The sequence below is a fragment of the Aethina tumida genome, chromosome 7 (genome assembly GCF_024364675.1).
Source record: "Aethina tumida isolate Nest 87 chromosome 7, icAetTumi1.1, whole genome shotgun sequence".
NCBI classification, from domain to species: domain Eukaryota; kingdom Metazoa; phylum Arthropoda; class Insecta; order Coleoptera; family Nitidulidae; genus Aethina; species Aethina tumida.
In genome coordinates this window covers 12,158,113-12,171,031 of record NC_065441.1, presented here as the reverse complement: position 1 = coordinate 12,171,031, position 12,919 = coordinate 12,158,113, and the positions used below count along the sequence as shown (strand labels likewise).

General features: G+C 28.5%; 3 protein-coding genes across 3 annotated transcripts; 1 reads left to right on the top strand and 2 right to left on the bottom strand.

Moving 5' to 3' along the window:
* Positions 1 to 132: 132 nt before the first annotated feature.
* On the bottom strand, positions 133 to 1,502 carry LOC109595018 (plancitoxin-1). Its single transcript, XM_020010293.2, has 6 exons — positions 1,388 to 1,502; positions 1,139 to 1,313; positions 858 to 1,089; positions 501 to 804; positions 315 to 444; positions 133 to 241 (listed from the first exon to the last, which is right to left on the bottom strand). The coding sequence occupies exons 1-6, from the start codon at positions 1,480 to 1,482 to the stop codon at positions 140 to 142; spliced, it is 1,038 nt and encodes a 345-aa protein (XP_019865852.1). The 5' UTR covers positions 1,483 to 1,502; the 3' UTR covers positions 133 to 139.
* A 225-nt stretch (positions 1,503 to 1,727) lies between these two features.
* On the bottom strand, positions 1,728 to 3,267 carry LOC109595033 (protein YIPF6). Its single transcript, XM_020010309.2, has 7 exons — positions 3,139 to 3,267; positions 2,942 to 3,061; positions 2,809 to 2,887; positions 2,712 to 2,754; positions 2,531 to 2,659; positions 2,323 to 2,480; positions 1,728 to 1,973 (listed from the first exon to the last, which is right to left on the bottom strand). The coding sequence occupies exons 1-7, from the start codon at positions 3,157 to 3,159 to the stop codon at positions 1,861 to 1,863; spliced, it is 663 nt and encodes a 220-aa protein (XP_019865868.1). The 5' UTR covers positions 3,160 to 3,267; the 3' UTR covers positions 1,728 to 1,860.
* A 714-nt stretch (positions 3,268 to 3,981) lies between these two features.
* On the top strand, positions 3,982 to 5,821 carry LOC126266250 (uncharacterized). Its single transcript, XM_049969857.1, has 3 exons — positions 3,982 to 4,971; positions 5,398 to 5,589; positions 5,638 to 5,821. The coding sequence occupies exons 1-3, from the start codon at positions 4,160 to 4,162 to the stop codon at positions 5,744 to 5,746; spliced, it is 1,113 nt and encodes a 370-aa protein (XP_049825814.1). The 5' UTR covers positions 3,982 to 4,159; the 3' UTR covers positions 5,747 to 5,821.
* Positions 5,822 to 12,919: the final 7,098 nt, after the last annotated feature.

The following is a 12,919-nucleotide window of genomic DNA, read 5'->3' as shown; positions in this document are numbered from 1 at the left end:
AGTTTTAATAGTAAACCACTCTTGGAATTGTTGTTATAAAAAGTTAATTCCAAATTACTTAATTCTGTACTATTCTTTATAATTACATGATCAGAATATAAATTTCTAGTCTAGTCATACTCATGTCATATAATATAATCTATTGACAATCTTCTGATTTAATGATAGATTTTAAGTAGTTTGTTGATAAGTTTTTGTTGTTGATGCACACTGTTCCACCACCTCTTTTTAGCTGATGTTCCTAAAATGTGATTTATTCATATACAAAAATTTGAATTCACTGAAATTAGAATTTTAATATGAAATAAATATACCTGTCTGTTTATGTCTCCTATACAGATCCACTGAGAAAAATCTAAACTTTCAGAAACTGCCCATTTCGAATGATCGTCGGTTGTTGAAAAAGTTACATTCATTAAGTTTATTTCCTCAACGTTATTAATTCTGAAATTAGAAACAATAAGAAGAGATAAAATTATTAAAAAGGAAATATAACTAACTTATATTTGGTTCCACAATTAGATGGTAAATTTCCAGGACCCTTCCTCCATGTTTCAACAAACATGTCAGTTTGAAGAGTAGGAGCAACCCAGGCTGAATACAAATCTTTTCCAAAATATTTGGATTTGGCAAACGATACAAATTGTTGATTTCCTTTTGTTTGAATAATTGTTTTTCTATACCATGGTGAAGACTTAACAGTTTTATTATTCGCCACGTCAAACAATTCAGGAATAAGTTCTATCAAAGATTTCGGAACATTAACTGAATATATGTTTGGTTCATTATACTTTAACTGGCGTCCTAAAATGTTGAATTCCAATAAAATAATATTTTGCGATGATTATAAAACGCACCAACTTCGTTTAAATTTTCCATGTTTAATGTTAAACAAAGGAAACTCTGACCATAAGTTGTTCCTGTTTTCGGAAAGTAATAATCATTATCCGCAGGAAAATGCGGTGTTGAATGCACAAGCCATATACCACTTTGCTTGTCTGACAAAACCACTCCTTTAGTGTGCCCTTTATCTCCATTTGTTGTGCCACTTGGTGTTTCATCATTGTAAAGTAGATGAAAAATATCTTCCTAAAATAATGGAATTTAGACTAATTGTTATACTATAAAATTAGCTTACATTAGTTGAATATAAACTTGCTATAGAATTGCCAATTAAAGAATTTGAAGAATTTATTGAAATATTTGAATATATCCATTTGGAATTGTTAAGAGATGTCATATACAAATAAGCATTTCCTTCGTTTATTAAACCATTTTCATGCTTTAATTTCGGTAGTTTATAAGCTGTAAACCTAGAAAATCCATTTTCATTTCTGTTTCCATTTTTAATTCGTATTAAAGCATTGATTTCATTTAAATAACTTACCAGTCAACTGGTTGATTATTTTCGTCCATACATTGCAAAGAATGTGTACCGTTAATTATATAAATTAACGTCAATAAAAACAACATGCACCACATTGTAACTTGAGGACACTGAATAAAAATAACGCAGTCAGATAAAACTCAAATTGGCGACATTAATTCGTCATCAAACTGTTTGCAACTGAACAAAATTTCTACCTGAGTTTCTTTATAGAATGTTAACAAAAGAAAGACATTTGGTAATACATTTTAGAATTAAAAAGGTTGTCTGACATTTTGAAATATAAGGAAAACTAAACCAAGACCGTAATTTGAGGAAAAATTAAATAAATTAAAATGCATTATATAGTTTTAAAATTATATTTACAATTGACTGGAATGAAATACTTATAAAACATAAATAAGTCTTTAATACATAGGAAATTGTACTTAATGTTAATATATACAATTACGAAAATCACAAATATTTTTTAGTTAAGTTCGGGAGATAACTAGCCACGAAATTATAAAATAAAACAATCCAATTGGATAAACCGCTAACAATTTTCGATTCGGTTTCTGACTGTCACCTAAAAATACCATGGAAGCTAAAAAATAAGGAATATTAATTAGTTACACAACAATTATAAATATACTTATGTTATATATGAAATGAGAATGTTCCTCTGATTAAATAAATAATAAATTATTGTATGAAATTATATGCCATGGCAATTTTTGCTAAAAATTATAACTAAAATTTAAATATTTATCTTTTTACATACATAAATATGCATATAAATATAGTCACTAAATGGCCAATTTTACCATACACTTTCTCTTAAAAAATAACATATATTCTTTTAAGTATGATTAAAAGAAATATAAATATATTTAAATATGAAAATATGTTCTAAATAATCTACAAATTGTCAATAATAATAAAATAAAACTTACCATAAGTAGCCCAAGCAAATCCTGACATTGAGACAGCAAACCTTATAAAAAAGAGTAAATGTGTTTGTTGAAAAACCAATATAAATCTGCAAATCACTAGTGCAAGAGCTGTTGGGAGTAAACAATAGCCCAACACACACACACTTTGGAAAAATGATCTAAAACATATTAATTAAAAATAGAAAACAGTTCACACTAAAATACGTACATATTGCCTCCCAATAGTTTAGAATTTAATGTGACAATCATAGAACCAATCCACACAATAACAAAGACTTCTGCAAACTGAGGTCCTCCATCATTACTTGATTCAGATATTTTAGAACCTTGTAAAATCCTAAAAGTAATAGTTAAAATATTGTTGTTATTGTTTACCTATTGTTACCCACATTGCCATAAATGTGCACAGCAATAAAGGGCCCCATAAGTCCCCTAAAATTATTTATTAATACGATTTCCATTCAAGAAGTGTAATCAATCACTTACATTCTTTGAGTAAGGTTTTCTTTTCTTTTGGGAACAGGACATGTGCAAATTTAACACCAACAGCTTTCAAATCACGCATCTACAACTAAAAAACTGTACACATCTGTTCAGCATTAATACACAAGTTTCATACAATTGTAACCCTTATGGGTTCATCCAAGGTGTTGAAGTCGGGCTCCCCAATTTTTTGCATGTTTCTACCACCCGGTAAAACCATTTCCCCTTCAACGTTTGTGACCACTTCGTCAAACATCTAAAAAAAAATAAAACAATTACATCCGGAGATGTCTAGATTTGTTTACAATAATTTATTGTTGTGACTAACGTTACCTCTAGTTTAGTATTGTCCATGTTTGTTAAAGAATTACGGTAACTTTGTTAAGTTAACCTTAGGGTGTTGTGTTTATATGAGGTGTCAAGTTGTCAATTTTTTTGAGGTTTCGTACATCTGTTAATCTAGCATATAGAATTCTACGTTATCGATTAAGACAAGGAGGGACTGAAGCTAAAATTTGTTTTGCTTGTATTAGTTGACTTCCATTATTAATAAATTTATTACATATTAGTGTAATATAAATATTTAATATGAATAGATTATGTTTATTACTCTGTGGTATTATAGAATGATGCTTAAATTCCCTGTATATTCGAAAGTTCAACGTTGGCCTTCGGAAGTCATCATGACACCGTAGTTTTATAAATTGATTATAATTACTGACCAAAGATGACGCTGGAGTAACTAATCGTAAAGATAATAAAATCATTGTATGACATTAAAAAATATCAGTAAATATTACTATTAAAAAAATTGTCAATTAAATTCTGTGTGCTTTATATTTTAGTTATATTTATATATGTGCATAATTTTAAGTATCTCATCAACAATCAATATGAGCTGTATTCTCAAATATTTATTGATGTTTAGAAATAATTTTATTTAAAAATTTATTTTTGGTTTTTACATAAAATAAAAAAATCCATCCATCATATGATTTTATTAATTTATACAGGAATAATTTTACAGCTATAATACATAACATATATTCAAAAACATTAAAAATTTAAAATAAGCAATGGAAACTGCTTATTTTAGAATAACTTAATTTAACATAAAATATACACTTGTGGTTTTAACTGCACTTTCTTTTGGACTAAAAGCAATATCCACAACATTTGGAGCATAGAATTGCAACAATATTATTACTTTCTGTGATGCGCTTGACATAAACAATAGGACAATATTTTTCATAATTGTTTTAAACTATCACGTAATTTCATTGTTATACCTACCTTATAAAGGACTTTTTCCATATATTGTAATCATTTGTTGAGTTTTTGTGTTTGATTTAGTATGTTGTTGCTTTGTTGTTTCGTGTTTTTCCTTTCAACTACGAGTTGTCAAGAAGCAGTTAACAAAACTGAAAATGAAAATGAATATACGCATCATTATAATTACACAAATTACGTAAATGATACTAACAAACCGGTCGGGCCACAAAATGTATCTACACATGTTATATCGAAACCGTCGCAGACACAACAGATAGAGCGAACAGCAATACCTTCCGCAAACTTCTCCGGTAGCGAAAAGAAGACTTTCGGCGATTTCAGGCCAAGCCCTCAGCTTGATATTGGGTATGAATTCAATAAGTATCCAGTACCACCAGCTTTTCCAGAAGCTAAACATCTCGGAAACGAAGTCAAAGTCCCCACAGCGTATGAATATTTTAACGAAAGATACCAAACAACCACCGAGTATCCTTGGACCAGCAAAGTAAAATTTCCGGCGGACAGCCACAAGGATCGTCCCTATAAATTTTACACGGAAGATGAAGAACCGCCAAGTTTTTCCGTGAAGAATTCATATGGATTCCCGGCTAAACACGAAGAATTTTCATTTAACAAACCGGTACCGATCACGCCAAAAGTGAAACCAGGTGTTTTTGCAAAGTATCCACCGCAACACAAGAATTACGGATACAATTTAATGGAAAGACCGAGTCCGCCTCACAAAGGCCACGGATATGAAATGAGCCATTACGACAATGCTTGGAAGAAAATAATCAAAATTCTCACAGCTTTTATTCCAATTGGTTTGATCATCAGTGCCCTGACGCCCACCGTCATCACCATAACGAACGCGACTGATACATCGACAACAACGTAAGTAAATTTTTACTGTTTCTGCGACATAGTGATAGAAGTATCTGCAAAATTTCCTTTTCTAATGATAGATAAAACTTGATTTGGTGTTAAGTGAAACTGGAAGAAACCAATCATCCGAAGTACCTACTTTTTAATTTAATTGTTTCCTCAAATTAACTGATTAATATTAGTCTTTTGTAATAAATTAAATTAGTTATAGTACAAGTTTACTTTCTATTGAATACAGATCGTCTCTGATGGATATTTAGATCAATTTTAATTAATTAACACAATCATATAAAATCGTTTTAATTAATGTTCTTCCATGCCGATAGCAAACTTAGTTAAAAGTGGAACAAATATCTTTGTAATTTTTTGTTCACCTTCTATAAAAATATATTAATTTGACAACATAGAAACTGTTTAATACCATTTTTGTTTTAGACAAAGCAGATATAGATTAAATGATAAAAACGTAGACTTTAGAGAAAAGTTGGTTCAAACACTTTCACACTTTGAGGGATTGCAAGGAAGAGGATGTGAAGAAAGAATGTTGTGTGAATTACTATTGGCAGCTAGTATGTCACCCAATGCTAAAACGAATGTGAAAAACTTCTTGGATACTTTCTCTGAAAGGTTAAAGAAAATTGATAATTTTATTAGTGTTTACTAATTTTTTAACAGATTTCCAGATATTACTGAGAAAACAGAGGAACTGAAGAAAATATTCGCAGCTGTCAGATACCAGGATTGTTCTTCTATAAAGTGCGAAAACATAAAGAAACCGACTTAAAATTATTATTAAAATATAAAGTTTTAATATATTACAAATATTAGTATTGTAAAGACTAGTTAAGAATATTATATATTTTTTTATTTTTCACAGAATACAGGCAGTCAAAATGTATAATGAGTTTTGTTCCTGTTTAAATTAATGTTTAAAAAAATATTTATATACCTGTATTAAATGAAACTTTCGTTTTATAAACATTTAATTATGCCGGGGGATTATTTATTAATAATTAATGGCTCATAATGTCATAGGAGTTAATAAATAATTTTGTAAAAATTTTAATCACTATGCAAAATGAAAAAATGTGTTGTTTCATCACATTGTAATCATAAAAAATTCTTCTAAGGAAATTATGTAATTTACATAGTAATCCATGTGGATGAAAATGGGTTCTATAACCATTTCTAAAGTTCTAAAGTATGAGGAAGAAATTTACATTTGTTTAATTATAAGTTGTATTTGTTTCTTTTAAGGATTTACAGGAATTAATTACTACGTGACTACATCTGTAATTGTCAGACTGTTGTATAATAAAGATTTATCAATTGCAACTTTAAAGTCCTATTGTTTTAGATAATTTTTTGCAATATTTTAATAACAACACGTTTTTGTCATTTACAATGAGATTTATTGTGTTCAATAACATGCTCTTAACACCAATTCTAATTTCAATTTCTTACAACATCAAAGGATGGGTTGACATTTAAGGATTTAAAAGGAATAATTATCATGAATAATCAAACTGAGGACAAACAGCAATTAGATTAAAATAGTTAATATTAAAACAATTGAATGATTTATTTCTTTTATTTTTGCAAAAGAAAATAAATCGTAAATATACGGTTAACGCAATTTTCTCAAAGGTAAGAAAAAGTAAAATTTACATTCATGCATTATAGTAATGTTCTAAGAACCTTTTCGTGTTACCCACTGTAAACCATAATCAAGTCAGTTTCTATTATCAAGCATCTAGGCCCAACTAACATCTTCTCTTTACAAATATTATCCAGTACTAGTATCTCCATCACTAATATATTCGAGGAATGTGTGGAACAATTTCGTGTTCGTGGGTTTAAGTAAGGTCAATGCAAACAACATATTAAAAGTACACACGATCGTTGTGAAATGGTTCTATTCATCAGAAACTGAAAGGAAAAGTCTCATCCGAGAGCTGATTAAAATATCTAGACTACATTTCAATTATCTTAATAGTTTTAATGAGGATACTTCCTACGGTGTAAATGAATGTTAAAGCGATTTTTCTTAATTGAACGTATTCTCAGTTTTTGTTGTAAAAAATATTAATATAATTTGGGTTCATCTATGAAAATACTTTGAAACTAGTTTAACGTCTGTGAGAAATTATTCTTAGACAAGTTTTACTTGTGATTAATATTTGGGTTAATAAAAGGTAAATATTAATTTACAAGGATTAAGAATGTGAAGGTACCCAATAATATACTTATTATTAATTGCAATATTACATTCCTTTCATAATATTATTAAACTTTTTTTGTAAAATACTCTTGAAGATAGCATAAATTGAAACCGCTTTAGGTGTCTAAGTAAGTGTTAAATTAAAAAGTAATGAGTCGTAAAATTCGACGAGTGAATGACTTAAGTAGAGTAAGTTAATGGAATTTAATCAATCAGTAACTTCTAATTAATATAATTAATAATGAAGTGACATTTCATCATTGATTTTCTTTGTCCATTAATAGTGATAATGGAATTTTATTTTTTAATTATACTAATTATTAGACGTGCTTGTAGCTAAAAGAATTGTTTAAATTTATTGTGACTTATATGTTCCTACGTGTCACATAATTTGCATCCCACAATTGAAAGTTTTTGCAATTAAAATCTAGAACACTTTTGTTGAATTGCAAAAAAGGTAATTAATGTCATTTGTTGAATGTAATTAAGAATAAAAAGAGACTTTGATGATTCATTTAAGCACTAAAATTAACAAACTGTTTAGTTACTTTCTTTTGATATAATTTGGCATCCCCTTGACCTACCAAAATTAAATTTGTATAAACCATTTTGTAAGAAAGAAAGTTCTTAATACAGAATTTTAGATATTAAAGATTACTATACTACAATTAGAAAAACAGTTTATTTACAATTCTCAATACATTGATATATAAGAATTTAATTTTGAATTCTTTATTTACAAATTTCTAAAAAAAAATTCTAAAATTGTTACTACTGTGGCGTGTTAATAACTATTGACACATCTTAAAAATATTGAAATGTGAATAGTTAATAAGTAATATATTATTTTGTTGTGAAGATTAATAAAATTTATGAACGTTATCAGTGTTTTCGTATACCAGTTTAATCTGACATGTTAGATAATAATTTGTGAGAGATTGGAAAATATTAAAGAGAAAGTGAACATTCCGCATCTTCACCATAAATATTTGAACAATTCCATTCTTCCTGTACGTAAAGTTTCCTGCATTAAGGAATATTTCATTTGATGTTCATTCAAACGCAGTAACCCATTTTGTTACATCAACGTTAACACAATTTTCTAGTTTTATAATTGTAATGTAGAAAAACATTTAATTGAGTTTATTTTTTATATATTGGGCAAATGGATGGGAATTAAATTTTTATATTTCATTAACTTTATATTGTGACCGTGTCACTTTCTAATAATTTAACAAATATAGCAATTATATTGTTTTTGCACCGGTACAACCCAGAATTAAAACCATATATGGAAGCTTTGTTCTTTCAGCTATCGAAAGCCATCCTATGTTCGAGTTAATCCTATTGTCTGAAAGATCACGATCTCGGTAAGGTCAAAGCGGAGAGGTGTTTCTGTCACTTTCAAACAAAAAAGTCTATTTAAGGTTAATACTGCGAATGGAACTATTGTAAATGATTTATTGAAGTCAAAAAAACGTGACCAAGAGAAATTTATCAGTTTTGAATATAGGTGATCAATAATAATTAGGTAAGTATATATATTCATTGTAAGTAATAAATAGTAAAACACTGTGGAATCACATTTACTCTTTATAATTCACCTTTCCAACAGAGTAATGCCAAATTTTATATTGCAAGAGGTTACTTTGGAGTGTTTTTGCAAGCCCTCCCTCCAGAGACGGAGAGTGGAGACCCATGTAGAGGTGGCATGGAAAAAAGTACATCATTGGACACTTCATTAAATCAATGTTAAGGCGAGTTTGGATTAACGTGATGGTCCAACTCATTATTAGTTAAAAAAATCAATAAAATTAAAAATTTTAATATAAATTGTCATTTATTTCCCTTTATTACCGCAGAAGTAATGAAATCTAACAACTCCACCTGTATATTTGTTTTTCTATTATTTATATATAACATTAACTTTGGTACATAGTAAATAAAATTTATCAAATGTGTTACTAAATTACTTTCAGTTTTTATAATGATTTCCTTTTCTTTATAATAGTTTAAGAGGGAAAGGACAATTTATAGGTAAACATATAATTTCATGGTAATTTTAATTTTCAAGTGTTCAGGCTAATGTGCATTGTTGTCCGAATTCGCTTTTGTAACTTTTATAAAAGCATCCATAAACAACAAAGGAACTTTCATTTGTTTATAATAAACAAGCAACAATGTCATTCAAAGTAACCAACCTGTGTCAAGTTCATTATAAATGAGAAACGTGTAAATCCTTTTCGGGCGATTGTGCAAAAGCGCCTACTATTAAATTATGTAGAAAGTTCAGATTCATTATTATGCATTCCAAAATTGACGCGACAATTTTAAAATTAGACTTAGTAAAAAATATGGAATGCCAAATTCGGGGTTAACGAATCGTCGGTTGGTTTCATTGCTTCTGGGGAATTTTTTAGGCGTGCTATCGAATGATAGTTTGGCAATGAATGATTTGAATGTTAGCAATTTGTGATGTAACATTGTTATTCGTTTTAGAAAATATAATTAAATTCGCACAACAAGACCAACCATTGTAAATAAACTATGGAGTATTGTAATGTAACAGACAAACAAAAAACCTGTTTGGGTATTGGATAAGAATTAAATTCTGGTGTAGGTTATTAATAAGCAACCAAAAGGCAAATTAATGAAAAAGCTCCGCAAAAAATCTACTTAAAAATTAATGAAATCCGACTCATATTAATTTCATGGAGGTTTTCGTGCTGTTTTACCATCTGATTGATCAGATCTGCCTAAGCGTACCTGATAATAACAAAGATCTAATAATTGGATAGAAAGTGACCACATGTCTTCGAAAGTAAAAAATAGTTGAAATGTGCTGTATTCAGCATGTTTTATCACCTCTAACAACTTTCTTAACATTCCACCTGTGACCACACAAGCATTTTTTTTACACTTGTCTCGTACACATACTTAAATCATCAGATTTGCAAACTCCCATTATCGATTTTAATTATGCTCATTACTTTTCTAGGTAAAAATTAGGTCGGCTGCTTTTACTCTGATCACAAAAATCCATTGGCCACTTAATGTTTCTAATCTCCTTTTATTGTTCACATGGAAAAATGTAAGTCTGATTAAACGGTGTTTAATTTGTTATATTAGACAGGAAACGGAAGCTTATGTTTTAATTATATGAAAGATTTGCCTTAATTATTTAACTAAACATTATTTCATATTATTCAATTTAAAAAAACAAATATAGTTCTATAGATACTTTTATAATTGTGAAAATTTGTTTACATAGAAATAGAGATATTTGTAGTAAATTAGTATAAGTTTTTCACGAAAACAGCTTTCACCAATAAAATCATAATAAGGTTAATTTTCACGAAAAGAAATAAAATTTATGTTCGCTACAGGAAATATCAGGATATTTTAACAACACCATTTACAGAAAAATAATGACTTAATTTCATTAGTATTTTCTAATGTTTATATGTTTCGATCTCCGCAGTTTACAACTAGAAAACTGGTGATCATAAAATATTTTTATTGAATTCGAAACTCGTTCTAAGTTATGTTTCAATTAACATATAATTTATCAAAAATAAAAGTTTAGTTTTTACTCTTTTTAAACCTGGTACAAATTTTATTTCAAACCACTCACTTGATAAGAATTTTTTTGTAATAAGAAGTAAGATTATGAGAATATTTTTCTTAAAATTAATTTCACATGTGAATCCTGTATAAGAAATCTAAGAACCAAAGTTTATTATAATTTCTTTATTAACTCATATTTTTTTTCCTTTATAAACTGGTTATTTCTGGGACCACAAGCTTGCACATAATTTATGGTCGCCACATATAAATTATATTATTCGCCATAAAAATAATAAAATGAAAAAATGTATTGGGTCATAGAACTCTTGAGCGGTTGAATTTCTGAAATGAAAACAAGAATGAATAGTGAAACTTAATCTTTATTATTTCATTATAGAACGTTTAAATGTCTTGCACACTATAAAATGTCGTGTCTCCCAAAGGTCACTACGATTCCCAAGAAGTAAACATACAAAAAATGTGTTTCTCACCATAAGTTTTAGCTGCAGTAAAAATCAATGAGAGTTATAATTTATATTATCTACTTTCATTATCAGCTTTCCCGATTGGCAGCGTTTTTTTTAAATGGAAATTATATGACAGAGAATAGACGGTTTCCCATTTATCCTTATTTTGTTGACGGTCTTTCAATCTATCATTTTGGATCCTAAGCTACGATTAACAGTTAAAAATAAAATTAATTAAAATTTATGATTTATTATTAGAATTTATTATTTGAATAAAAAACTTCTGAAGGACAATACCACCTTTATTGTTATGACCAAATGGGATGAAGTATTTGCAGTAAATGAGCAAAAGGTCAATAGTAATAGTCGATTGTAAATATGTGGACTTAATATGTCCATGACATCTTAAGAAACGTGATTTATGATTTATTAATAACCAAAGGAAAAAGGAAAAACATTTCCATTATTATAGAGGAATTTACTAAAATATCATCTGTAGCTTTCTATCCTTCAGAAGTTACTAAAGCTTAGCAAAATAAATTGTATGGAATCTTAAATACCTTAAATATATTAAAAGTTTTGAAAAATATGATTTTCAGATCAAAATATTTTTGATCTTTGATACTTTTGCGAAAAATAACTCGATTGCCTTTAAATATTTTATAAAATTTTAGTTAATTAATTCGTTATTTATACACTTTTATAAGAATATATTGTATCCTTTTTTCTCAATGCTAGACCTTAAAATATTACAACATGTCCTGTTGGTCAAGTATTCAGTGCCATAAAATTGGGAAAAAAATAGGAAATAAAGTGGTTTCTAAAACCATATACAGCAACTGATATTATCGTTGTTTACATGCATGCACACTGTTTGCAATTAGTCAATCCCCGCGCGAATTTACATTGAATGCACCACAATATGCATCGAATAACTATCTGCAAGTGAATCTTATTATTAACCCACTTGATTATGAGACGCCCTCGTTATTTACGAAACCGTGTCTAAGTGGAATTTTAAACGATTCTTCCTTCATTCCCAACTCGCATGGTGATAGATGAATGTTGATAGGTATGTTTTTGAAGTTGTCAGTGATCTTATCAGGTTACTTGGGAGTGTTAATAAATTGCACACTGCACTATACTTACTTAAATAGTTAGTTTACTTCAAATGGTTGAACACTTAAAAATAGGTAATAGGTGTGATTTTTAAAATAACTTCAGAAACTGTAAATGTGATTAAAAACTTTCTATTTTTCAATGTCTAAATTAAAGGATACTTCTATTCACAATAAAAGTTAATTGTGTTAATAAGGTTTTGTTAAATTGAGTCAGGTTGTGTAAGAATAAATTAGGTTAGATTCGATAATAAGAAAAGGACTGATTAGTGCATAGAGAAGGCCATTCAAGTAATAGCAGGATTGCATCCAAATTCACTAATGGATGGCAAAAAAAAGAAAAAAAATCGAAAGACGAAAACATGGAAAATATAGAATGGAGCAAATATGGATATGTTAACACAGATTTTACTGAATGAGAGTATAATATACACGAAGAGAATCCAAAAAGCAGCGAAAAATTAACGTGTTCACTGTAGTAGATAGAGGGATTATCTAATAACTGAAACTGAAGGGGACGGTAGAGAATATAATCGATGTGATGTTCAAGAGTGAAATACCGTTTAGGGTGATGCTGATGTTTA